Source organism: Acinonyx jubatus, chromosome E3 (genome assembly GCF_027475565.1).
Source record: "Acinonyx jubatus isolate Ajub_Pintada_27869175 chromosome E3, VMU_Ajub_asm_v1.0, whole genome shotgun sequence".
Taxonomy (NCBI): Eukaryota; Metazoa; Chordata; class Mammalia; order Carnivora; family Felidae; genus Acinonyx; species Acinonyx jubatus.
In genome coordinates, this window is record NC_069398.1 from 38,523,366 (window position 1) to 38,551,045 (window position 27,680).

At 48.5% G+C, this 27,680-nt stretch overlaps 1 protein-coding gene across 6 annotated transcripts in view; it reads left to right on the plus strand.

The window, feature by feature from the left end:
• Positions 1 to 27,680, plus strand: part of PDPK1 (3-phosphoinositide dependent protein kinase 1) — a 79,589-nt gene that overhangs the window by 14,309 nt on the left and 37,600 nt on the right. For 5 of the 6 annotated variants that reach the window (XM_053213407.1, XM_053213406.1, XM_053213408.1 and 2 more), the window contains 3 exons: positions 21,502 to 21,768; positions 26,025 to 26,067; positions 26,337 to 26,474. In XM_053213407.1, coding sequence (XP_053069382.1) covers positions 21,502 to 21,768; positions 26,025 to 26,067; positions 26,337 to 26,474 — 448 coding nt within the window. Of the gene's footprint in view, positions 1 to 19,329; positions 19,399 to 21,501; positions 21,769 to 26,024; positions 26,068 to 26,336; positions 26,475 to 27,680 lie in introns of all 6 variants that reach the window. The other variant, XM_015076491.3, reaches the window with a different exon arrangement.

Below are 27,680 nucleotides of genomic sequence, written 5' to 3' on the forward strand. Positions count from 1 at the left end.
TTCCCAGGTACGGAGTGAACCCGAATGCCCTGATAGAACTGGTTTCGAATCCGGGCCAGGCCCCTGCCCCTCTGGAGTATTTGGAGTCGGTGATCCACTGGGCATTTGCCACGGTCTGCTCAGGTCCTCTGTGCCCAGTGCCTTCCTGCTCTCTTTGCAGGCAAGAGGATGGAGTTATGTCACCTGGCCCTTGTGAAAATTAGGTGGTCAGCTTTGATTCGTTCTCCTCTGGCTTTTTTCCTTTCCTTTTTAAAAAAAAATTTTTTTTTTTGACGGTTTTTATTTATTTTTGAGACAGGGAGAGACAGAGCATGAACAGGGGAGGGTCAGAGACAGGGAGACACAGAATCTGAAACAGGCTCCAGGCTCTGAGCGGTCAGCACAGAGCCCGCCGCGCGGCTCAAACTCACGGACCGCGAGACCATGACCTGAGCCGAAGTCGGCTGCTTAACCGACTGAGCCACCCAGGCTCCCCTGGCTTTTTTCCTTTCTGGTGAAGCTGCCGTTGTTCATTGTCTGAAGACTTTGCCTTGAGTCGCAGTCTAACTTGTGGGCTGTTCTTTGGGGCTTGTGGAGTGAATCCAGAGCAGAGTTTGGAGTGTTTTTCTAGCCTGGAACTCCGAGGATAAGCATTTTTGGAAAGTCGTGGATTTCATTTTTTTCTCCTCCCATCTACACACGGCAAATACACGACCTTTATGAAGGTAAGAATTGGTAGGAAGAGAGAACAGGGCAGGGGTCTAAGGGGAAAGCACTTCAAAGAAAATGATGGTGACAGCCCCCGGCCACAGGCAGATAGACCTCAGGGTGTCGAGGGCCCGCCCTGGGGCTGGGGCCAGTCTCGGGAGGTGTGCAGAAGGTGTGCGTCAGGTGGGCAGAGTTGGCTAAGACAAGGTGAAATACAGACTGGTGTGCCTGCGCACCCTTCTTGCCATATTCCTCCTTCTCTTGTTTCTGGCAACTGCCTCTAAATGGGTGGTTGGAGGAGGTGTAGATGAATGTCGTGCTAGACAAAATAGATCTTTCCCCGTGTGCCGATGGTGGTGTGCAGCTCTGCTGTGGCAGTTAGCCGTTAACACTGGGACACAGTGTCTCTGGGTCTCGCTTGGCCATTACTGTTCCCAGTAAGAAACTCTTCATTCAAATTTTGCAGATACAGAGTCCAGGAAGGGAGGGCAGCTGCTTATAGTGCCTTTTCAGTTGTCAGGAGAGGAGGCATCCTCGGTTAGAAATCGCTGTCTTTTCTGCTGTTGCAAACCACACAAGTGTTTACCACTGGATGGGTGTTCCTGCTAGGTGACATTTATTCATGTGGCCAGTGGCATTTTGCGGGCTGGTTTTTGTTTTTGTTTTTGTTTTTTCCTATTTCAAGGAGAGAGAACCTTCCGAGGACTAAAGATCCCAAGTCTGACCACAATCTGGCATTTTCCTTACAGGATGATGTGTTAGAGTTACTAGAACAGTTATCCATGTCCCCGTGCTTTATATGTTTATGTGTGGGAAACACTGATGGAAGGCAAAACCAGGACATTTTTAGGAACTGTGGGAAGTTTCTGTTGGTCCCTTTACTGCTCTCAGGAATCTTGTGCCTCTCCAGGGGAGATGTTCACTTGGCGGTGCATGAGCTGTGGGCCGGCAGGACAGAGTGCAGCACTGTCCACACTAAGGTTGAAGGGCACAGGGGGAGGAGAGGGCACAGCTAGCTGGATCAGATATGTGGGAGGTACTGAGGGTCCCCAGCCCAGCAGAACAGAGAGGAGGGGAATTCTGGAGGAGAGGGATTGGTAGGGCATTGGAAGTGCCCGTATGCTGTAGATTTTTTTTTAACTTTTGACTTTTTAGTCTTGGAGGCCATGGGAGGTTTCCTCGAAGGAGATGGGGTCGACCTGGTAGCTGGAGAGTGGGAAAGAGGAGGCCCCAGCATTTGGCTCCCCTGGGTAGGACAGCAAACAGCTGGGTGCCTCCTGGCTTTTAGGGCATCATGAGGTAAGCTTTTGATCAAGTTAGGTATCACTCAGATTTCCAGCCTAGATGATGGCGAAAACGTGTGTTGAATAAACTTAATTCCCAGCGAGAGGTTCATGTTTAAGTGTTATATAATTAATGTGCCTTTAGGTTAGAAACCCAGTCTTTTTAGTTGTCAACTTTAATATGTTGAGTTATTAATTTTTAGCAAAACAGAAAGCAAGAGTGTGTTATTGTTTTGTGACTAATAATAGTAAAGCTTTTAATGCATATTCATTTTAGATTTTATCCAAGGTTATTTGGCTGTGAAATGAAATCTTAAGTATATGATTAGACTAATTGTCTTTGAAATGTTGCTGTTTTTCTGATATAGCTCCAGAGTGGCAGTCTTGAAAAGCGGAAATACGATTTCCATGGTGAACCTCCCCACCCCGGTAGTTAATGATTTCTCCCTCCCACATAGGATCTGTGTCTGAAAGATATGAGTTTACTCATCTCATTAGCAAAAACTCATTACACATCCTGAGTCCTTGATGTGAATGAATGAGCTGGTGAACCTAGAAGGAAGTTCAAAGGGTCTGTTGGTCCCATGTGGTATCATCAGTGTCCATTGAGGACTTGAGCCTAACGTGGGATATGGTAGTGATTACTCAGCACACCTCAGGAAGAGCCTGCCAGGTGAGGGCCCCACTTATCTGGCCCACATGGAATATCAGCATCTGAGACGCCTGTTGCTAACTGGGGTGGGATTTGAATATGGTCTCACTGCTGGGTGTGTAACTGTGGCCAAGGACCTGCCTTGTGCCTCAGGGTCCCCCATCTTTAAAAAAAAAAAAAAAAATGGATGTGGGCGGTCCTCACCCTCAGTTGTTTTGGGGACTAACCGTGGTAATATGCATAAAATGGTCAGAGGAGCACATAGCAAACAGTAAGCACTTAACAAATGTTATCGTTTATAGAAGTAGAGAAAAATGGCATTTCATTATTTTTATGTTAATGGTATTTAAAGTTGTATCTGTAAAGGGTATGTGTAATTATTTGGAGAATTCAAAGAATGAACACATAAACAGACTTGCATGTGTCCACCACCTTGCTTTAAACATAGGGTATTCGCCAGGTTTTTGGAAGCCCTCTGAGTGGCCCTCCTGATTGTAATCTCATGCCCAGCGGTCCAGAGGTAACTGACATCCTGATGTTCATGTTAATCAAGTTAATGGTGTGTGAAGTATGCCTTTAGGCAGTTCCAAAGTGCAGGAAGCAAGCGGAGCTTCTGTGTCCATGAAAAGATTCTGTATTTCATAACCTGTGGTGACGTATGTACAGCGTTAACAGTGAAGATACAGGTTAGTGAGATTCGGAGACAGTGTTGGCCGAGTCCTGCCATCTGTGAAGCCTTGAAGGCTAGACTTCAGGTGGATGGCAGCCCCGACCTTGTGTCCCTCTACCTGCCTCGCCTGCTTCTTGCTAGGTGAGAGGCTCCAAGGGACTGAAGGACACAGTGGGAAGACAGATAAGTGGCCACCCTCAGGGATCACCCACTGAATGCTTCTCCCTTCCCTTCCTGCCCTTTCTCCACCCTATTCTGTGGAACAGTAGAAACAGTCGTACTCCGGTCTTTCTTGAGAGCCAGGCAGCTGACCACCTGGAGCTTCAGCTGGTGAGTGTGGTTCCACACTGGTTAGGGCAAGCTGTGTTTTGCTTGGTGTCGTGCTGCACAAGAGCTTGGTGACCACTTGTCTTACGTGAGCCGGCTCCCTGTCTGCCTGAGGTCGAAGACCTGTGTGGCCTGCGGAGCATGTGGCACAGTGTGTGTTGTGAGCTCAGGAAGACAGACACCTGGCCCCCAGAGTCCCCTCCTGCCACCTTAGGCAGCAGCCACGCCCGGTCAGCCGTGAGCCATGACACACCTCAGAGTGCTTCCTGCACTTGTCTGTTACAGGCGCTCAGCAGCCCTCAAGAGGTGGGTGAATGTTATCAACCTCATTTTATTATTTAAAAAATTTTTTTGAAAATAGCTTGCTTGTTTAATTATTTATTTATTTATTTATTTATTTAAAAATAATGTTTGTTTATTTTTGAGGGGGGGAGTGTGAGCAGGGGAGGGGCAGAGAGAGAGGGAGACAGGATCCCAAGCCGGCTCTGCTGTCAGTGCAGAGCCTGACTTGGGGCTCAAACTCATGAACCTGAGCCGAAATCAAGAGTCAGACACTCAGATACTGAGCCACTCAGGCCCCCTGGTTGTTTTTTTTTTTTTTTTTTTTTTAAATATTCGTTTTGAGAAAGAGAGGGAGAGGAGAAGTGCATGTGAGGGGAGGGACAGAGAGAGGAGAGAGAGAGAATCTCAAGCAAGGTCTGTGCTGTCAGCACAGAGCCCAGCATGGGGCTGGACCCTCTGAACCATGAGATCATGACCTGAGCCAAAATCCACAGACACCTAACTAAGCCACCTAGACACCCCCAACCTCATTTTACAGAAGAGTAAATTATGGCTCGGAGTGTGTGGCTTACCCATGGTTATCCCTGGTTTCAGCTAAGTCACAGATCTAGAACTTGGGTCCACAATTTTGCTACTCCACCACGGTTTGTTCCTCTTGGTGGAAGTAGGGGGTGGGGCGGCAGCAGTGGTTTCTGGGCCTGATTCTGGGCTTTGTGGAACCTCCTGGGGTGAGAGGACGTTATTACAGTGAGCCTGGTTGATGTGAGAGCAGGGTTCCTTTGGGGATGAGCCGGCGGGGTTGGTGGCAGCTTCCCACCCCTGGCTATGCAGGGAGCTAGAGGGAGGTGTCCCCACTGTGTCCTGCATTGGCTGTGCCTGTCTCAGTGTGTTCCAGGGCTCCAGAGCGCACTCTGCCCAGGCAGCATTTAAAGACCACTTAGCTTTTTGAGTTTGGGATCCTCTCCCAAGGAAAAGTTGCCGGCTGGAGCCTTAAACCGCATGGCTGCCTCTTGACCATATAAGAGCCTGATTTTATTTTTATTTAAAAAAAAAAAAAGGTTTTTTTATGTTTTTATTTTATTTTTGAGAGAGAGAGAGACACATAGAGCAGGGGAGGGGCAGAGAGAGATAGAGACAGAATCTGAAGCAGGCTCCAGTCAGCGCAGAGCCCGACATGGGGCTTGAAGTCACAGACTGCAAGATCATGACCTGAGCCGAAGTCAGACGCCCAACTGACTGAGCCACCCAGGCACCCCAGAAGGGCCTGATTTTGATCTTGGTTTCTCTCACAGTATGTTTGGGGGCTCAACCTCCCTGTATCATTTTGTTTGTCTCAGAGTTAGAATTGGACCTTCTAGTACAGTGTATATTTAATTCAGTTTTACTCAGACACATAAACCACACATTTGGAAAGGGGACGGGCTTCATTTTTGTCTCCAAAGGCTTATTTTATGATCTGATGGCCCTTGGAATGGAAACCTCTCCTCTGTTATTTAATTGTAGAAGTGTTTTTAGTGCACTCCCTCTGAGTTGGCTGGTGTGCTTTGTGTAGATTAACTCATTAAATCCTCACAGCAAGCCTGGGAGGTCTGGTCTCCTTATTCCTAGCTGTGAGGTAGAGTCTGAGCCACAGAGAGGAGACGTAACTTGTTCAAGGTAAGACAGCCAATGAGGAGCAGGGCTGGGATCCGAACCTGCAGAGTGAGAGTTCTAACCGTTTCATGCTAATTCTTCACTCGTGCTTGTAGCTTTTGTCTGTCCGAGAAGACTAGTTCACAAGCAAAAGGTGTAGGCAGTTTAGTAACTAACGATTAAGCTTTCCGATATTTATTCTTGTGATATCAAGGAATTAGATTCTTCCTCAGTGTGTTTGTAGAAATGTAAGAAACCCTTAAGAGCCAAGCATTCTTAGAGAACCTAGTTGTGATTGCTCAGATAGGGAGTGTGTAGTCCCCCTGCTGTGAATCCTTGGTTCTGGTGCAGAGCCATGGCCTTCCCCTCAAGGGGAAAGACTTTCTCATCACACCAACCCTGAGTGCAGCCTCAGACTCCCCAAGCTCCTTCTTTGTGAAATCCTTGTTTAATTTGCATTTTATCCTTCCTGAAGAGATAAGATGGGGAGAAATTTCTGGAGGGATCTGAGGAATGCCAGCCATTCATTCCTCTTCCTGCAGATCCCACTCCTCTGCCTCCTGGCATCCACGCAGGTGCTGTCTCCTTTTCTCCTAGTCCCCAGGGTTCAGGTAGGATTGGGCTCTTGGTAGGTGCTCAGTGAATGTCTGTTAGTGGGATGAGTGGATAAATCACTCTGCATCGTGAAGTGTTTTAAGGCACATTTTCAGACAAAAAGAGGAAAAATCATGTCTCCCATCCTAGTTCTTCGAAGTACTCTGAGCAAGAAAGCTGCTCTGCAGCCGTGCCTTATCCCCTGTGTAGACGCAGGAGCCCTGGGAGTAGCTGTGGCTTCTCCCCAGATGCTGGCAGGAGCCTCCTGTGGCCTGGTGAGCTCGCTCACTCCTGCCTGCACTTTCCCACCTGCCCAGTAGGGTACTGTCTTGCCACCAGGTGATAACTGACTGTGAGATGTGCTTTAAAAATATGTGGCTCTGTGTTTTAAAAATCAGCTTCCAGGGGTGCCTGCCTGGCTCAGTTGGTGGAGCGTGTAATTCTTGATCTTGAGGTTGCGAATTCAGGCCCCATGTTAGGTGTAGAGGGTACTTAAAAATAAAATCTTAAAAAAAAATAATAAAAAAAAAGCTTTCATCTACCTGGCAGTTGGTTTCCTAAGGGTTAGTGAAGCTGTCTTGTCTGGTGCATGAGACTTGGTGGGAGGTGGGAAAGAAATCTGTGGGTCATTTGTTTTCCTTTGCCATGAGTTTATTTGTGTTTTAATCCCTGTGTTAAAAACGTTTGTTATATTTAGTGGTTTTAAATGTTGGATGCTGGGTATTTTGATGTTGATATTTTCCTTAACTCTTAGTGGGTGACCAGTGTACTGTGCATTTCAGTTGAGCCTTAATATGTTTTTGGTGGATATGAAAATGTAACTTGATCTCAAATTAATTCTCCCTTGAAAGTTTCTACTTCTGAGAGGGGACTGTTGAACTCGATGCTCATGGGGTCAAAGAAGTTGAAACTCTTTTAAGTTTTTATTTACAAATTGTGTGAAACAAGTTGAAGTCCACAGAAAATGCCCAGTTCACAAATGGACTGTATTCTTACAAGTTCAGTTGGAATCAACTGTATAAGACTCAGGCTTGTCTTCCTGTCAGAGCCACTCCTGCGAAGGGCTGGTTGTGGTCCCTGCTCTGAGAGGTGAGGTGAGCATAGCAGGTGGCACTTGTATGTAGATTCTCCCTCCACACCGATGTGGACAGAAGGAGATTCTTGCTGAGGGGGGAGGGGGGACACGGTGATACCCTATTCCAGAGGCTCCAAAGGTGCCGGATGTCAGTGGCACTGATTCCCGTAGCCAAGTTCGATCGAGAACAGCCATCTTTCCTTGTTCTTGTGAGAGCTGTGCCCTGGACACATCTCTCACATTTCTCAGCAGTGAGGCAGGTACAGAACCTTGTCCTGGCCAGCCAGACGGGAGGAAGGAGAGAGAAACACACAGGAGGATCTCCTTCTGGGGGGGACATTGATGGGGTGCTGTACTGGGAAGTGGAGGAGGAAGGGTGAGGGCTGGAGACGGCAGGGGCGGGGGGCTGCTGACGGGAAAGGAGCAGCCTTGGCCAGCCGGGGGTGGGGGGAAGGACAGCTGCTGGTGTGAAGCTGGCGACCGTCCTCGGGTGTGAGGGGCTTGGATTTGGGGTATGTGCACGTGTGTGTAGGAAAGGCGAGCAGTCGTAACTCTCGTGGTGACGTGGTGGCTGCAGGGCCAGGCAGAGGGTCATGTTCTTGAGAACTTCTCTTGTGCTCAGCTCCATTTTATTAGGTGGGATGGAGATGGTGGACAGTCATAACTAGGGTTTTGTTGCTTTAAATATGTTCAGGGGCGCCTGGGTGGCTCAGTCGGTTAAGCGGCCGACTTCAGCTCAGGTCATGATCTCTCGGTCCATGAGTTGGAGCCCCGCATCAGGCTCTGTGCTGACAGCTCTGAGCCTGGAGCCTGTTTCAGATTTTGTGTTTCCCTCTCTCTGACCCTCCCTTGTTCATGCTCTGTCTCTCCCTGTCTCAAAAATAAATGAAAGGTTAAAAAAAAAAAAATTTAAAAAAAATATGTTCAGAGATTTCAATTTCAGAAGCTATTGAGTAACCCAAACTATTTACTTACCACAATTTTGGGTCATCAGGTGGGTGGCAAGCTGACTGGGTTGTGCTGAGAGGGAATGAGTCACCCGCAGGTCCTGGGTCACTTGGGATCCCTGGGGGCTGTGCTGCTTCCACAGTGCACAGGGCAGGCAGGCTGCAAGGGGCACCTTGGGACAAGACCCCACCCCGCGGGGCCGCCAGTCGGCAAGTGTCCTCCAGATTGTGGCCGACAGTCTCAGTGCCGTTTATGTTGCTTAAGTACCACCTCAAGATGTTTTTTAAAAAATCAGCTCTTTCAGATAAACATTTGGACTTCTCACACTTGGAAGAAGGCTTTTCTCTTAGGTTTTTCACTGTGCAATTGATGCTTAAATGCTTTAAAGAGTAATGTTGTGGCTGTCTTTCTTAACTCCAGAAGTAAAATTATTTGTTAAAACATACGCACGCCAGTGAGTTACGGCTATGGGAAGAGAAAGCATGGGCATTCACTTGACCCTACCAACCTCTCTGTCACGGAGGGGCCCTGAGAGCTGGTCTTGCACTGAGGTGCTCTATTGGCCTGCAGTGGCCGAGGCAGGAAGGAAATTACAGAATTCCACAAAGGGGGAAGGTTGCCCCTGACAGGTTTCTGTGTCATGATGCCCATAATTGCCGGAGCAGAGAAAACCACCAGGGCAGCAATGGCCTAGTGGCCAGCATCTTGGAGCCCAGATCTGGTGATAGGAGGGAATAAATAGCCCTGGCTCGGCTAGTGTCACACTCTGGTTCAGGACATGCTTGGGCCCTTATGGCCAGCCCCGTTTCTCAGGATCCCACTCCTGTGGTTTGAGGCACCCAGAGGGTACCAGAAGTGATCCCAGAAGGGACGTTTCAGGGCCATTGAGGTCCCTGCCTGACACTGAGGAGTTCTGTCTGGAGATGGCCCATACTGTGGTTCACACTAGACTGTTGAGTCTAGAGATGCTCTTGTCTTAGGACCTTTGCACTGGCCAGTCCTCTCCTGGGAAGGGTCTCCCAGATTTCTTTAGGGCTTTCCCCTTCTTGCATCTTTGCTTAGGTGTCACTTTCCCATTCAGGGTTTCTGTGTTTGAATTTGCACATCCCACAACTACTCACATCAAATACAACTACCACAAACTACTCCGTTTCCTTCCTGGCTGTATTTTTCTCATGGTAATTATCACCATCTGACACTGTGATGCTTACTTGTTGTTTGCATTTTGGGGTATCCATGTGGCATATCAGAATGTAGCTTTCTTAAGAGTATAGGCTTAGCCTCGTTCTTTGTTGTGCCTCCAGTGTCTAGAGCAGCACGTGGCATGTAGCAGGTACTCCGTGAACCTGTGCTGATGAAGTGGATAAAGCAGTGTGCACCCGAGGGTGCTGCATTTGACTGAAATCATTGAAGCTGCTGTGAGGCCCTGCTGTTTGACTTAAAGCCTGTGACGTTGTGACGGCCAAGCAGGTGTGTGTGTTTGTATGTGTATGTGTCTGTCTGTCTTGTGGCATCTGTTATTGCTGTCTCACAAATCCAGAGTCCTTTTTCTGCTTCATTTGGATGTTGAATCTGCTGTATTTTGAATCTGAAACACTAGGGGAAAGTGAAACTTTAAAATGTGCGATGCATGTTTAGCCATTACATTTTATTTTCTTCATGTGAGTATTTCCTTCCTTGCCGAGCAGCACTATCTAAGCTGCCATCACTGTCCCCTGAACAGTGCTGCAACCCTCCACTGGAGGCCACTCCCAGCACCAGAGGGTACTCTTCATCAAGCCTCTTGCCCACTCATGCTTCAGCCCCACAGTAGCCAGAGGTCTGCTTTGTACCCATAGCACTTGTCTGCTCTGTCCTGGTCACCTCACAGCTTTAGCCAGCCGCTTTTGTAAATGACATCAGGCCTGTTGCCTGTTTGGATGTCACTTCCTAAGGGCAGGGACCATGTCTGCTGATGGCCGTGTCCCTGGACCCTTGCTAGGACAGCGGTAATGTTTATTGAGTAATTGGGTTAATAATGTAGTTTATTTCGTTTAAGAAACTCTGATGAGCAAAATGAGTGTGTAATATTCCTATGAAGTGACAGAGAACCTGTGGTTTGGGACAGTAGGATGTGCTTACGAGAGTATGTCCAATGACCTGAGTTGTCTGCACAGGGTGGGTTCAAGGTCTTGTTGTTCCCCTTACCCTCCCAGGACTGTGGGCAGGAGTTGCTGGATGTGCCTTAGGCTGCGGCAAAGGACAGAATCAGCCTGCTGCACCGGGAGGAGGTGAAGGGGCTGCAGAGGCTGGGGTGGGGAGAACATTGGGGTTCCGGGAGTTCGAGGTAGAGGGGGTGGTGGTTTTAAGCAGGTGTTGCCCGCCGGTTTGTGTGTAGGCACTTGGCGTCCTCTCCCTGTCCCCTCTCAGCCTGGCCCCGGGGCCACTCCCCGGCCTCCTGCATCTCCAGAGCAAGCACCCTGTTTCTCTCTCCTTACTGTGGCAAAGCCTTCTACCTCAATACCCGCCAAGCCAGAGCAGGCCTGGCTCAGCTCAGGCTCCAGAGCATTCTGCACCTGTCCAGAGCTTGCTGACGGTTTTAGCCAGCTGCCAACAACAAAGTAAGACAACTAGCTAATTTATATGAATTTATACTAACATGTGTGTGGCTCTTAAAGGAGAGGCTTATTAACTCATTCAAACCTCTCATTGGAATTGTGCTTTGGGGCAGGGTGAACTTGCCAGTAAAGGTAAGAGTATCAGGTTCGTTAGTGTTTACAGGTGGGAAAAACCTGGGCTCAACTTTTATCTTGTAACAGGTTCTGTGACATGTATACAGAACACAGTGTTTGTCTACCAAGACCTCAGTCCTAGACCACCTGCAGGTACAGTGCTAAGAATACTGTGTGTGGGGTTATCTTAAGTCTTAATTCCCCTTTACCTGTTGTCTCTGGGGGCTCCTTCCAAGAGAGGTGATTCCCTGCAGGAACAGTCACTCTGGGACACACTGAGAGGCTGCAGGTCTAGCGTGCTTAGCTGCTTCTCCCCTCATGTGCCAGTTCTGGCTGGATGTGTCTCATTTTGCATTGGCTTGCTTTACCGTGGCATAAACAGGGTGTTCTTTACAGCAATCAAAGTGGGCTCCTAGCTGTGTTTTTCATCCAGCTCCAAGTTGAGAGTTTGCTTCATTAGTTTAAAAAAAAACATCTTAAATCAGAGAAATTATTGAGTATAATCTTACAGCAAGCGAAATGTCAAAGGCTGGCATTTGGAAACAGCATTGTCAAGCAGAGTTCCAGCCAAAACCTGCGTGTTGGCCCACTGAGCCTAGAGCCATGGAGAAACCGAGTAAGAAAGCCAGGGCTTGCGCCCCTGTGGTGCCCAGGCCCGGGCCCTGCTGCTGCTGTTGGAGTGGCTGACTCCTTCCCGAGAGCATGCGCTGTGCAGAGACATTTCACGTTTGGCTATCTCTGCCGGGTTGGTGTTCTTACCCTCTTGGGAGTTGAATGTGGGTCTGGCTGCTAAGGGAGTGGGGTATTAGCTCCCCCCATTAGGGGTGTGCGCGCTCCCTTCTGACTGTCTCCTCCCGCTCCTGCAGCAGCCACTTGCCCCGCTTCCCTGCACTGTGCTGGGCTCTGGAGGGCTGGCAGCACATTTGTGGGGTGCTTTCTTCTGCTCCAGTCTGATCCTTCTCAGTGTGAATCCACACCCGTGGTTGGGAGAAAGCCGCGTCAGCACTGCCGTGTATACTGTTTAGGTCATGGGAGTTTCGTATTGTTTCTCAAACACGGCATTAGGGTTTTTTTTTTGTTTTTTTGTTTTTTTTTTTTAACGTTTATTTATTTTGAGAGAAAAAGAGAGCATGGTACACGCAGGAAAGGCAGAGAGAGAGAGAGAGAGACTAGCGTAAGCAGGCTCCATGCTCAGTGCAGAGCCTGACCCAGGGCTTGATCCCACGACTGTGAGATCATGACCTAAGCTGAAGTCGAGTCTTACACTCAGCTGACTGAGCCAGGCACCCTGCATTAGGGTTTTTTATCATGTCTTTTTCAAACTGGGGATACCTGTCACTCTCCCTGATCCCAGCTTCCTGTGCTCATACTTCCCTCTCACTCCTGTTCTAAGCGGTGGCTGCAGGACCTTGTTGCACACAGGGCCTGCACTAGCGCTGAGTGCTCTCAGGGTGGTCACTGAACACTTGGTGAGGTTCTTCCTGGGAAAGGGAGCATTGAGTCTATCAGAATAGAGCGGGACTTGTCACCCAGGAACCGTTGCCACTCAGACCTGATTATTCTTTGTTGTGTTCTGTCCTCTTCGTTGTGGGATGTTTATAGCATCTCTGCACCTACCTACTAGATGCCAGTGCCACTTTTCTCCCTCTCCCAGTTATGGCATCACAAATGCCTCCAGGCATTGCTAGGGGTCCCTCGGGGCGCAGAATCATCCTAGTTGAGAACCACTGGGATGGAATATGTGTCAGTGGCCCCAGGCTTCCTAAAGACTGGGAGCTCGTGGTGGTGGGCTCCCTTCTGGTGGGCTGTGCTTAAGTATGGCCCTGGCAACTCCCAGAATGAGCCCCACTGGCGCAGCCACGGATCGAGGCCATTGCCCATTCTCCCGTTCACTTCTTGTGGCTAGGAAACATGCACTCATTTCCTAGAACATCTGGGCCGACCAGGTGTTTTTGACGCTGGGTTGCTGCAGTATCAGGCTTGAAGTCCCCAACATCAAGCGTGTGGCACGGAGTGGCACATCTCACGTTGAAATTCTGCAGGGAAAGTGGCTGCTCTGCAGGTCCCATCTCTGGGGCTGTTTAATGTCCAGATCGTGTCTCACTCTGCCACCCCCAGCAAACACCACCAGTAACATCAAACACACACACCTCCGGACTTTCAGATCTGTTCTCATGGCACCTGCTGTCTCCTCTCGCACCTGCTCAGGTGGCCTGGGGATTTTCGGTGGCACTTAATATCCTCACGTGCGGATGGATGGCGGAGAGGAAGTAAGCAGGTTTCATCCGGCATGATGCTCTACTTCCTCCCTCAGCAGTGCCTGGCCAGGTCTGTCATGGGGTCTGTAGGGTCAGGCCCCTGTCTGTCAAGACAGCCCATCAGTTTGCAGCACGCTGCACGGGTTAGCCAGCAGCCTGCCACAGAGCCTCACAGCGGATGAAGGTGCGTGCCAAGGGCTGCCAAGTCGGGTGGGGCCTGCCCCTGGGGATGGCCTGGCTGAGTGGGGTCTGATATAAACCCATGCTTTCCAGGGGATGACAGTGCCCTCCTTTGAGGATCTGTTCTGGAAGCTTTTTTAACAATCTCAGAAACCACTCTGATGAAAGTTCTCAGGAACACATGCTTGTAACCAGAGTCTTGTCTGACTTAACCTGGTAGTTGTTTTGGGGGGACTGCTGTCCACAGGCTGGATGTTTGCTGAGTTTGCCCTCAGGAAGTCTGAGCTGAAGCGTGCTCTTCTTGGTAAGTGCTCTGCAGCCAGCCTCCCAAGGTCTTTGATATCAGGGTCCTTTGTCCCCAGCATAGCTAGTTTGATGGGGAACTGTCACACCCAGGTCTTCAGTGCCCCTTATTTTTTGTGGTCGTGGACACCTGCTGCCTGAGCTGCCCGCCCTCCCAGGCATTGCCGCTGACCCTTCGGAAACTCTTCACTGACCTTGGGTGTTGTTTTACCGCACCTCCCAGGGTGAAGGTTCTGCCTACTGGGAAGAAGCCCTGGGCTATCCCCCCGGCCGTGTTCCAAACCACGTGACAGATGTGTCTGTGCCTTTGCCAGAAATGTCATTGAGTCCAGAAGGTGTTGGTATACAATTACATTTTTCCAGGTCCATGAATCAGCCTGTCATATTTTGTTCTTCACGAATGTCATGTTTGAGGAGTGCCTGGGTGGCTCCGTCGGTTAAGTGTCCCACTTTGGCTCGGGTCATGATCTCGCGGTTTGTGAGCTCAAGCCCGGCATCAGGCTCTGTGCTGACAGCTCAGAGTCTGGATTCGCTTTCAGATTCTGTGTCTCCCTTTCTGTCTCTGCCCCTCCCCTGCTTGCACTCTGTCTCTCTCTCTCAAAAATAAATAAACATTAAAAAAAAAAAAGTAATGTTTGAGATTTTAGTCACTATTTCACTTGTCAGTTTTGAATTAAAACCACTGTTTGCCACTGTCTTGGGCGTGTCTCCTGTTGTCTCCTTGAGTCTTGCTTGACAGGAGGCTGGGCACACAGGTGAATTTAGGTGAGGCCACATTGATCTGATTGACACACTTTCTGGGACAGGTGCAGGGGTGGGGCGGCCATGACAGAGACAGGTGGAAGTCCCCACTCCCCTGCCCCATAGGGCAGTGGTGGCTGCTCAGCAGACCTGTGGCCGGATCAGTTCACAGCACTGCTGTGATGCCCAGGGCTGTGCTGTTTGTAGTGCTAGCTCCTTCCCACTTCCGTCCCTTTTGTGTGCCCCTTAGGTCACGCAGTCTGGCTGCTCCTCTGTACCAGGCCTGAGGGTCTGCACCCAGGATGACCCAAGGAGCATGTGACCTTGGTTGTGTCCAGGAGTCCCATGAATCCCCAGGGCTCCGTGTGCACAGCCCTCACTCGCAGTATCGCTGGCCTGGCTTGTGAGGACAGTCCAGGCCTGTCATAGTTCTCGATAGGCCTTAGCATGGTGACCATGATTCTTCCCCACGAACTGCCCCTGAGGACAAAGAAGTTCCTGCTAATCTCCAAGGGAAGCTACTGGATTTGATATGCTTCTGTTATATGCTTTGCTCATAGGGACAAACCATTAAGGGGCTGACTGAACCCCAGAGCTTGGTCCAATCGTTGGTACTTCTTGTGAGATGGAATATTTATGAAATGTGTAAAGCACACTTGGCTTACTGTCAAGCTGTGGAGCGTTGAAAACAGCAAGTTGCCATAAATAAATGGTGCTACCAGTCTAGCTAGAGGACCTATACTGCTGGTCACATTTGTAACATGTACTACATTTAAAAAATCCATTTCTCGGAGCACCTGGATGGCTCAGTTGGTTAAGCATCTGACTTTTTTTGTGTTTTGAGAGGGAGAGAGCGCTTACGAGAAGTGCAGAGAGAGGGAATACTAGGCAGGCTCTGCACCATCAGTGCAGATGGTGCAGAGCTGATGTAGGGCTTGCACTCACAAACCATGAGATCGTGACCTAAGTGGGAGTCAGACGCTAACCCGACTGAACCACCCAGGCTCCCCAAGCGTCTGACTCTTGATGTCGGCTCAGGTCATGATCTCTTGAGATTGAACCCTGCATTGGGCCCTGCACTGACAGCATGGAGCCTGCTTGGGGTTGTCTCTCTCCCTCTCTCTGTCTCAAAATAAATAATATTTAAAGAAGAAGTAAGCTCTACTTGCCCAACAGGGGGCTTGAATTCATGAACAGCAGTTACGTATTGCACCAACTGAGTCAGCCAGGCATCCCGATGGTTAGCTTTTTTTTTTTTTCCTTTGTAACCAGTCAAGTATTTTTAATTTTTTAAAATGTTTATCTATCTTGGAGAGAGAGGGAGAGACAGAGCATAAGCAGGGGAGGGGCAGAGAGAGAGGGAGACATAGAGCCAAAGTCAGACCGACTGAGCCACCCAGGCACCCTACCAATAAAATATTTTTTTAAGACTTTTTTTTTTTTAATGTTTATTTGTTTTTGAGATACAGAGACAGAGTGTGAGCAGGGGAGGGGCACAGAGAGAGAGAGGGAGAGGGAGAGGGAGACATAGAATATGAAGCAGGCTCCATGGTCCAAGCTGTCAACACAGAGCCCAATGCGGGGCTCGAACTCATGAACCGTGAGATAATGACCGGAGCTGAAGTTGGATGCTTAACTGACTGAGCCACCCCGGTGCCCCTAAAGTGTTTTTTAATTAAGGCATGGGCGTTGTGTTTTTAGATATAACGCTACTGCCACTTAATATATTGTCTCCAGTAGAGTGTAACTATAACTTTTATATGTACCGGGAAACCAAAAAGTTTGAATCTCTTTATCGTGATATTCACTCCACTGCAGTGGTCCGAACCTGAACCTTCAACATCCTAAGGTAGGCCTGCACCTTGCCTGCAGTTCTAATGCTCAACAGACCTGTACGTGAAAGAAGCCTGCCTCCTCCCTGCTGTGGTGCAGCCCCGGCGGTGATGGGGCCTCCTTCTCTGGGAGCTGGGGTCTGGTGTGTGTGTGTGTGTGTGTGTGTGTGTGTGTCTGACCCGGCCTGAGCCAGCCTTCCTGGGGCTGGTCTGCTGCATAGAGAGGGGTTCATGCGGCCCTGTGGGGCCTGCCCAGGCTCCTGCCTCTTCTTGCCATCTGCTCTTCCCTTCTCTATATCTGTGCTCATCATGTCTGGGGTGCAGGACGTCCTGTCTAGTCTGGTTTTTGACTTTATGTGTTTGGTGCATTTCAAAAGGAGCTTCTCCTTCAGCTCTCTTCTTGTGGTGGCTGAGCTGTCATCCGCTGCGCAGTCTTGGTTACTGGGCCCACCTGTCCGTCCTGTTTGTGGTGTACTTTCCCTAGGATTGTGACTTCTTCATAGTTCCCTGTCTCCCTTCCCTGTTTAAAAGGAGAGGAAATGTTTATCTATCCTTTATGAACAAACATAATACAAGAAACAGAGCTCTCTATGGCCACGCTGCTCCCTTAGTTATTCAGATATATGAAATTAAGTGTTCAATCGTATGCATCCTGCTTTTATAGTTATAGCATTGATACACTTATCACCTGTGTGTATCCTTACAGGCTCATGTTTTTTCCCAGTTTGGGAATATTCTGATTTCCTGTACTTACTGATCTCTTTTTAGGGTTTACAGGGTCACAGCTTGGCTAGTGACAGTCCCTCCAGGCCAGCTTCCCCCTCACCTTACTACCACAGACACATGTGAAGACCTCCTTTTCAGACATAGCAAGGGATTCCAGTACCATATATATATATTTTTTAATGTTTTTATTTATTTATTTATTTTTGAGACAGCACAAGCAGGGCAGGGGCAGAGAGAGAGAGTGAGACACAGAATCTGAAGCAGGCTGCAGTCTCTGAGCTGTCAGCACAGAGCCCGACGCGGGGCTTGAACTCACAAACCACGAGACCATGACCTGAGCCAAAGTCGGACGCTTAACCGACTGAGCCACCCAGGCGCCCCAGATTCCAGTACCATATTGATTGATTCTCTTTTTTCTGTTCTAAGATATGGAGTTAAGTGCTGTCCTGAGTTCTTTTAACGGGGAATACTACTAGAAATAAATCTGGGTGCTCTGGGTTTGTTTTGTGGTATTCTGCAACAGTCTGGTGGTGGAGAGGCTAATGATGTCACTGCTAGAACACTTTAGAGCCAGAGAAAGAGAATTCTTTTTATGGTTGTGGGTAAACTTGGTTGTTTTTCTGAAACTCTCTAATCCTTTCGTAATGCCTACCTAAGTTTTTAACTATTTTTACTCCCTTCTCCTTAGTATTTCTTTGTATCTCATCGACAAGTGTTCTGTCATTGCTTTCTTGCTGGATTACCAAATTGCTTTCCAAAAGCGTTATAACCTCATCATGGGCTTACTAGTGCCAGCTGCAGTTACAGGAGTGCTCTTGTTTTGGCCTGGCCAGCACTTGCTGTTTGTGTGTGTTGTAAATATATTTAATCATTGTTATTATCTGTTTTTTCATCTTCCAACCTCTCCCCTAATTAAAAACATACAGTGCTATCTTTGGTTGCTTTCATTTGTCTTTGAATACTACATGTATTTACATCTCTTGGTTCCTTGAGTTTTCTTGGTTTCTTAAAGTCTTGATGATTAATAGATTTGAATGAGTTCTTGTGTATAAATTGATGCAGTCATATGTAATACAACTGCTTAAAAAATTTTTTTTTAACGTTTATTTTTGAGAGACAGAGAGAGATAGAGCATGAGTGGGGGAGTAGAGCAGAGAGAGAAGAAGACACAGAATCCAAAGCAGGTTCCGAGCTCCGAGCTGTCAGCACAGACCCCGACGCGGGGCGTGAACTCACAGACTGCGAGATCATGACCTGAGCTGAAGTCTGACGTTTAACCGACTGAGCCACCCAGGCACCCCTGTAATACCACTGTTTTTAACAACTTACTGAGATATAATTCATATACCATACAATCACCTTTTTAAATAATTCAGTGGGTTTTAGTGTATTCACGAGGTTATACAGCCATCATCACTATCTAGTTCCAGAATGTTTGGGTTTTTTTTTAACGTTTATTTATTATTGAGAGATAGAGAGACACAGAGCATGAGCAGGGGAGAGGGCAGAGTGAGAGGGGGAGACACAGAATCCGAAGCCATCAGCACAGAGCCCGATGCGGAGCTCGAACTCACAAACTGCAAGATCATGACCTGAACTGAAGTTGGTTGCCCAACCAACTGAACCACCCAGGCGCCCCTAGTTCCAGAATGTTTTTGTCACAGAGCCTTTAGCAGCCACTCTCTGTTGCCCACCCCCCCCCCCCGCCCCGCCCCACCATCCCTGACGACCATTTATCTGCTTTCTGTCTATGGATATGCCCGTTCTGGACATTTCATGGAAATGGAATCCCATAGTATGTGGCCTTCTGTGTCTGGCCTTTTTCACTTGGCATCATGGTTTTTATGTTCATTTATGTTGTAGCATGTGTCAGCTCTTTCTCTTTATGACTGAATAATACTCTGTGTTTTTTAAAAAGTTTATTTATTAGAGAGAGAGCACGCATGAGCAGGGGAGGGGCAGAAGGAGAGGGAGAGAAAAAATTCCAAGTAGGCTCTGCACTGTCAGTGCAGAGCCCATCTTGTGGCTCAAACTCATGAACCATGAGATCATGACCTGAGCCAAAGTCGGATGCTTAACCAACTGAGCTACCCAGAAGCCCCAGTACTCTGTTTTATGGCTAGACTACATTTTGTTCATCCATTTATCCATTGGTGAACATCTGGGTTGTTTTCACCTTTGGTTGTTAAGAATCATGCTGCTGTGAACATTTTTGTTCAAGTTTTGTGTGGAATAGGTTTCCATTTCTCTTGAGTACACGCCTAGGAGTGGAATTGCTTGGTTACATGGCTCCTGTTTCCTTTTGAGGAACTGTCAAACTGTCTGCCAGATTTCTCTCTGCACCGTTTTCTATTCCCAATAGCAGTGTGTGAGGGTCCCAATTTCTCCACATCCTCAGCAACATTTGTTCTGATCTTTTTAATTCTAGCCACCCTAGTGGGTATGAAGAGGAATCTCACTCTGTCTTTGATTTGCATTTCCGTAATCACTAATGATGGTGAGCATCTTTTCATGTGCTTATTGGCCATTTGTATATCTTTCTGGAGAAATGTTATTTGGATCCCTTATCTGTTAACTGTGTGTGTGTGTGTGTGTGTGTGTGTGTGTGCGCGCGCGCACGCGCTTGGTTTTAATCGAGTCGTAGGAGTTCTTTATGTAGTTTGGATACAAGCCCCTACCAGATACATGATTTGCAAATATTTCCTTCCATTCTATGAGTTGTCTTTTCACTTTCTTGATGGTGCTTTTGAAGCACAAAAGTTTTTAATTTTGATGAAGTCTCTTTGATCTGCTTTTGTTGCTATTGTTGCTTGTGCTTTTGGTCACATATCTAAGAAACCACTGCCAAGGTCAGGAAGGTTTACTGGTATGTCTTCTAATAAGAGTTCTGTACTTTCAGTTCTTATATGTAGATCTTTGGCACATCTGAGTTAATTTTGTATATGATATAAGAAAGACATTCAGCTTCATTCTTTTTGTATGTGGCTATGCATATGTCTCAGCACCGTTTGTTGAAAAGTCTGTACTTCCCCACTGAAGGGTCTTGGCACCCTTGTTCAAGATCACTGGGCTGTAGATGTCTAGGCATGCTTCTGAACTCCATTCCATCCATCTCTGTCTGTCCTGTGCCAGGACCACGCTGCCTTGATTACTGTAGCTTTGTAGTAAGCTTTGAAATCAGGTGGTGTGAGGTGGTCATCTAGCATTGTTCCTTTTTTGAGATTGTTTAGGTATTCTGGGTTCCTTGAATTGCCATATGAATTTTAGGATCAGCTTGTCAATTTCTGCAAGGAAGCCACCTACTATTTTAATAGGGACTGCATTGAATAATTTTTTTAAAAAATTTTAACGTTTATTTATTATTGAGAGACAGAGACAGAGCGTGAGCATGGGAGAGGCAGAGAGAGGGAGAGACACAGAATCTGAAGCAAGCTCCAGTCTCTGAGCTGTCAGCACAGCTCAATGTGGGGCTCGAACTCACGAACCTAGAGATCATGACCTGGCCCGAAATCTGTCACTTAACGGATTCCATCACTTAACCATCCAGGTTAAGCCCTGACGTTGAATAATTTTTAAAATCTGTTAAATTTTTGAATTTGTTTAGATAATTTAAAAACAGAACACTTTAACTGGTTTGGAGGTAAGTTTGGTGTGGGGTGTGCAATTGGGCTCAAAATAAGATATTTTCCAAATTGTGTTTTGTTTTTTAATGTTTATTTATTTTTGAGAGAGAGAGAGCAGGAGAGTGAGCAGGGAAGGGGCAGAAAAGAGAGGGAGACAGAGAATCTCAAGCAGGCTCAATGCTGCCAGTGCAGAGCCTGATACAGGGCTCGATCCTATGAACCCTGGGATCATGACCTGAGCTGAAATCAAGAGTTGGACACTCAGTGAACTGGAGCCACTGAGGTGCCCCAGATATTTTCCAAATTGTTAACCAATTATTCAACTTCTGTATTTTTGAGAAGCTTATATATTTATTTTTATCAACTGTAAATTTTTTTTGTAGTTGACGGTTCTTGGACTCTTCTTTCCATGAGGTTATGCTTCCATGTTCTAGGACTGCTAGGTTAAAATTCTGTTCATTTGTGGGATGCAGTGTTAAAGCTGTCTATTTGTTCAAGTCCTAATTGAATGCCTTCTGTGTATGCAGCCTTGTATGAGGTGCGGGTGGGTGAGTAGGCAGGGAATTCTGGGATGGGGACACTGTGGTCAGAGAATTTGGACTGACTTCCTCTGTGGTTGGGTTGGCTGCAGGTGTTGTTTAGGCTTGGCAGTGATGGGAAGGCCAACTGGCTTCAGTGGTGTGTGTGTGTGGGGGGGGGGTCGTTCGACATTCACTCCACCCTGAGGGAGGGGGATGATGGTGGACAGGTGCTGGATGGTGGGGTTGGTGGGCATGCAGGTCAAGAGTGGGGGCTGGGATCTAAGCAGGGAAGGGCCTTGGGAGAGGAGGGCAGTGGCCTGCACCCTGCGGCCGAATTCAGATGGCTTATCCTGTACTTGGCGGTATTTGTGTTTCAACAACGTCAGCGCGTCACTTCACGTGTTTAGAAAAAGTGAGCTGCTTGGAGTCTTACCATTTTTTTCCTGTGTCCACCAGTATGACACCGTTCCTATTCAGTCCAGCGTGGTGTTATGTTCTTGCCCGTCCCCATCAATGGTGAGGACCCAGACTGAGTCCGGCTCGGCCCCTGGCATTCCCAGTGGTGGTAGCAGACAGGGCTCCACCATGGACAGCACCGCGGCTGAGTCCCGATCGAGCGCCAACTCACTGCAGCACACCACACAGCCACCGCCACAGCCTCGGAAGAAACGGCCCGAAGACTTCAAATTTGGGAAAATTCTTGGTGAAGGCTCTTTCTCAACAGTGAGTACATGCCACCCTCGGGGGTTCAGTTCCTGTTGTGAAGGTGATTTGGGGGCTGGCTAACGCCAAGTGGGTCACATGGTTAAAATATCTAAGCCGTGATTTTGTGCATGAAAGCTTTAAAAGGTATCTTTGGATCTTTCTATTTTTTTTCTTTTAATGTTTATTTTATTTTTGAGAGCGAGAGGGGGAGAGAGCATGTGAATGGGGAGGGGCAGAGAGACAGGCAGACAGATTTCCAAGCAGGCTCCAGGGCTTGAACCCACCAACTGTAAGATTATGACCTGAGCTGAAATCAAGGGTTGGATGCTCAAGTAAGTGACTGAACCACCCAGGTGCCCCTGTTTTGTTTTTTGGGTTTTTTTTTTTTAATGCAGTTAATTTTATCCTAATTTTTATTCTGATTCTAATTTATTCATCAACAAGTTACATCCTGTGTCCTTGTGTCCCATTAGCAAGGTCCTGCCAAGTTTTTCTACCCTTTCTCTTGTAAGGGTCAGCATCAGTATCTCTTCAGGGCTTTTGGGAAACATTGACCTTTATTATTTCTCTTTTATTTAAAACAATGTGTAAAACAGCACAATCTTGACAGCTGCTAGAGGCGCAGCCTTTGGACCTGCTAGCCTCCAAATTCTCGTGGCCTCAGTTTCACAATCAGCAATAGTATTTTCACAATCAGCACCAGCAGGTCACATGCTGGGTACCTCTGTTTGCTACCTGAGTAAGCTGTGCCTGTCTTGTGGCATTTTTCCTTTTAAAGCAAAGAATGAAGGTTCAGAGCAGCCCCTTTGCTGAGGTAGCAGCTCCACGTGGCTGTGGTGAGGCCGGGGGGGGGGGGTGGGGGGAACTTGTGCAGGCTTGGGGGAAGCCTGAGTGCCTGGACCCAGCAGGGCCCTGCGGATGGCCAGGGCTGGCCAGGGCCGCTCTGCAGCGGCCTCCTGCTGGCAGGGCTTTCTTGCCTGGCCTTTGTGAAAAAACTTCAGGTGAAATGTGTTTCCCCTTTTGTCTTTTTACATTTATGAAATGTTATAAAACACAAAGAACATGAAATATTATAGCTCACCCATGTTCCCAGCTTCATTTAATCAGTGTTAACTTTTGCTCCCCTTATAGTTTCCCTTCCCCCTTCCCCTCCCTTCCCCTCCCTTCCCTTCCCTTCCCTTCCCTTCCCTTCCCTTCCCTTCCCTTCCTCCTTCCCTTCCTCCTTCCCTTCCTCCTTCCCTTCCTCCTTCCCTTCCTCCTTCCCTTCCTCCTTCCCTTCCCTTCCCTTCCTCCTTCCCTTCCTCCTTCCCTCCTCCTTCCCTCCTCCTTCCCTTCCTTCCTCCTTCCCTTCCCTTCCCTTCCCCCTTCCCTCTTCCTTCCCTTCCCCCTTCTCCCCTCCCCCTTCCTCCCCCTCCCCTCCCCTTCCCTTTCCCCCTCCCCTCCCCTTCCCTTTCCCCCTCCCCTTCCCCCCTCCCCTCCCCTTCCCTTTCCCCCTCCCCTTCCCCTTCCCTTTCCCCTTCCCCCTCCTCCCCCTCCTCTCCCCCTCCCCTCCCCCTCCCCTCCACTTCCCCTTCCCCCTCTCCTCCCCTCCCCTTCCCCTTCCCCTCCCCTCCCCTTCCCTTTCCCCCTCCCCTTCCCCCCTCCCCTCCCCTTCCCTTTCCCCTCCCCTTCCCCTTCCCTTTCCCCTTCCCCTCCTCCCCTCCTCTCCCCCTCCCCTCCCCCTCCCCTCCACTTCCCCTTCCCCCTCTCCTCCCCTCCCCTTCCCCTTCCCCCTCCTCTCCCCTCCCCTCCCCTCCCCTCCCCTCCCCTCCCCTCCCTTCCAAAGTATGTATGTATGTATGTATTTATTTATTTTGAGAGACAAACGGGGAGAGAGAGAGAGAGAGAATTTTCCAAGCAGATTCTGTGTTCAGTATCATGAACCGTGAGCTCATGACCTGAGCTGAAGAGAGTGGATGCTCAACCGACTGAGCCACCCAGGCGCCCTTCTCCTTATGTTTTTAATTTAGATTTTTTTATTGGCAGTTTCTGTTTAAATTATGAAAGAATTGTGCCCTCATGATAAAAATCTTTAACTCTGAGCATAGTTGCCAGTAGTTCTGGTACTCACAGATCCTCTCAGAAAGAAGAAACTATTTTGAAAAGAACCTTGGGTGTTCTGCATGGTTACTTAAAATAGTCCAGTAAAAGAAGAAGCATTCTCTCCTTTTCTCAGTTTTACTTCATGGACATTTATCTTGACTAATAAATGAAGCCTTACTTGTGAAATTCCCCTTGGTCCATGGGTTTCCATGGTGGGTAAAAGTGGGCACCATCCATTCTGGGTGACACACTCCTGCTGTTGAAGAGCCCCAGCTGTACTTCTTGTCACCCCTGTGCCTTTTGAACCCCTGTGCCAGGGAGGTGCCAGAGGAGAGCACCATGAGCTGGAGGCTCCTTCCTGGCACTGTTGGGAGTCCTGTAGCCTGGCTCTCAAATTATATGTGCTACCCTCAGGTATTCCTCATCACTCCTGAAATAGAGACCTCTTAAAATTAGATTTCCAGGGGAGGGTGGAGGACAAGGGGCAGTTCCCAGGCTAGGCAGGATCTGCTCTTGGCCGAGCCTGGCCCTGGAGAGTAGAGAGGCCTGGCCTGCTGCTGCCTGGCCCCCTGGGGATGATCTTGATGTCCACATTAGCCCTGCTGTCAGCCCAGAGGGCCGTGGGGGCATGCGTCATGCCTTGTTCTCTGGAAGAGGGATACTTCCTGCCTTGTGCCCATAAGGAGGCCTGCATGTGAAATGTTGAATTCACACAACAGAAGGATTTCATAAATAGCTCCTTCAGAAAGGGTCCCATTAATTGTTAGTACTAATAGTTTCTTCTTGCTCTTTTCTACTAGGTAGCTAGTACATGCTCCTGTGAAGAGATTTAACATTTCATAAACACATAACATAAGGAGAGGGGTCTTTCCCTAGCCCCTCCCCAACACCCCCAGTGCCTGAGAATAGTCCACACAGGTACATTCCTCCAGAAAGATCTTTGAGATCTTTCCACTTGAGCACATACAATCTAACCCTGTTCTCCTTAATAACTACAGGGTGTTTCACACAGTGCTCTCCCAGCATCACTTCTGGTGCGTCTGCCAGAGAATACTGTAGGATGATCCCGGCCCACGGCCTCCTGAATTTCTCCCAGGATTTGGGCAGGTTTCCCTCTGCTCTCTGGTCCTCGGGCCATGTCTCTGTGCAGGCCTCTTAGAGGCGCCTGCCTCAGCTGGCTGGGGTGGGTGGAGGCTGCCTCAGCTTCCCAGCAGACAGGCCTCACTGGGCCTGTGGGAGTTGGTGCCCAGGTTGTGCTCAGAGGCTGCTTGTGTAGAACTATCTTTTCCACGTTATGCTGTGCCCTCTTGGTTCTCTGCCCTGAAGTGGTAGTTGAGTACAAGACTTAGGTGTGCTACTGAGAGAAACCAGCCTGGGGTGTGACTGTACCCTTCCAGGAGACGCTCCCTGTGGGCCACTCGTGGTTTAGCTTCCTGTGCCCTTGATGGTAGGATAGTGTTTACAGTACCTGAGAGGGGCATCAAGAGAAATGTATGATAACAGTTACTTGAAAAAGCCCAAATTCAGGGCAGAATGAACAATGAACATATACTGAGAATATATTCTTTAAATTATTTAAAAAACTTTTTTTTACATTCATTTTTGAGCGACAGAGAGAGAGTGCGAATGGGGGAGGGGCAGAGAGAGAGAGGGAGACACAGAATCCGAAGCAGGCTCCAGGCTCTGAACTGTCAGCCCAGAGCCCAACGCAGGGCTTGAACCCATGAACCACGAGATCCTGACCTTAGCCAAAGTCGGATGCTTAACTGACTGAGCTATGCAGGTGCCCCTCTTAAAATTATTTTTTAAGGGAATTCCCAGGACTCACTTCTAGAGGTATTATTTGCTGCTGCTTTCTGCTCTTTGTGAGGGTTACATTAGTCTAAGATGTTCCTGAATGTGTACTTCATGGCACTAGGGGAACTTAGCAGCTGATCAAGAACCTTCTGAAAGCAGTTGATTGATACATGCGTTTGCTGTTTATTAGAACATATTCACCTTGTTGTTAACATCCATTGTATTTGTTAGCACAGGACCAGATATGTTTTAATGTAATTTCAAATATTTCAGTGTAATTTCATGGTGGGGGCATGTTAGCCCATTCTGTCAGCTGCAGGGTGACTTGTGAGACTCACTGCCCTGGTTCATTGAGTGATTTTTCTCTCCTCTTTCCCCTTTTCTTCCGAAACCAGGTTGTCCTGGCCCGAGAACTGGCAACCTCAAGGGAATACGCTAGTAAGTACTAAGTCCAGTGGGCCGCGCATCTGGGATGCGGGGCGGGGTGCCTGCAGGCACATGGCCACCTGGCTGCCCAGTGCCTGGAGGTTCTGTGCTCATTTCAGGGTCAGGCACTTGTGGTCTTAGAGACCACGGAGCCGGTGGGTATGTTCTGTGAAAAACTTTAATTTGTTCCAGTTACCTTTATGAGTTTTGTTTCTAGTGTGCTGTTTTGTTTTGTTTTCACCGCTATCAATTGTAATAACTTGCTTCTCTCTTACTTTAAGTTAAAATTCTAGAGAAACGTCACATTATCAAAGAGAACAAGGTCCCGTATGTAACCAGAGAGAGAGACGTGATGTCACGCCTGGATCACCCGTTCTTTGTTAAACTTTACTTCACATTTCAGGATGATGAAAAGCTGTGTATCCTTTGAACAGTCGCACCTGAAATCGCACCAGTGACCCCGTGCTATTTTGGAGTCATGACCCCAGTGTGTATTTTCACAAGTCGTCCCTCCCTGGACAGGACAAGCAAGGGTGGCATATTCTAAGTACAAATGAATTCACATCACTTTGCTGTGGGAGCCCCTGGGATTGCTGACGTTCACTGAAGTGGAATGTACTTCAAGGGAGATCAGCACAAACTTTTTTGAGGTTTTTTTGTTGATAAGCTTTGTATCTAAAGGATTGTTACTGTTTTAACCCTGTGGTTGCTAGATATTTATTCAAAGGCATTCCCTTATTCCTTGGAATTGCGTCAAGTCTCTTCTCAAGGCAGGGAAGTGAGAGAGAGGAAGAAGGATCTCGGACCTCCAGGGCCCCTCACTGCTCTCTTTGGCCCAGGGCTGTGGGGTTTGTTTGGAATGCACATCTTTACCAGGCTTAACCCCCAAGTGCGAAGTCCAGGGAGTAACCGCAGGGACCCAAACTCTTTCCCCTCCCCAGGCCCTCTCCTCTCCCCCTCCCCATGGAGCCTCCCCAGTCTGCTGTGGCCTGTGGATGGCTGTGATCCCGCAGTGCCTCTGGCTCTCAGGCAGGGCTGTCACACCCTGCTGATTGTTTCCTCTCAGGGCCTTTCCTGCTCCCTGACTTCTCTAATCCCTGGGGCAATGTTTTTCTTTCCCCCTTCTTTTACCTCTGCTTAGGGAGCAGGGAGGTAGGGCACCATGTTGGGGGGGGGGGGCACGACTGTGTTGTCTAGCTTGTCCCAGGGTCTGCCCATCATGGGGCCTGGCTGGCCAGTTTCTCCTCACTCCACGGACTTTTCCTGTAGTTTTTCCCAACCAGGACTTCCTCGGCCCCTATGTGTCCCAGTGACTCTTGTCCTCAGTCCCAGCAGATGCTCTTGGCTTCTGTTCCACTGAGAGAAGGAGGCTGTCAAATGTAGTTGCTTCAGGACTTGTTCGGGCTTAAACCTCAGTCTTGACATTAGCTCTTTCCCTCCTGCCCTCCGGTCTCCTCAGCTGCCTGGCGCTAAAGCTGGTCCGTGTGAGGGCTTGGCTGTTCCGTTCCCCCCCACACACACCCCCTGCCCCGGGCTTTCCCCTTTCTTCTTTCTACACAGACTCTTCTGGGTTGAAGCTTTGCTCTATCCCTTTCTCCCTTCGACACCATTTTCTGGCTCCTTCA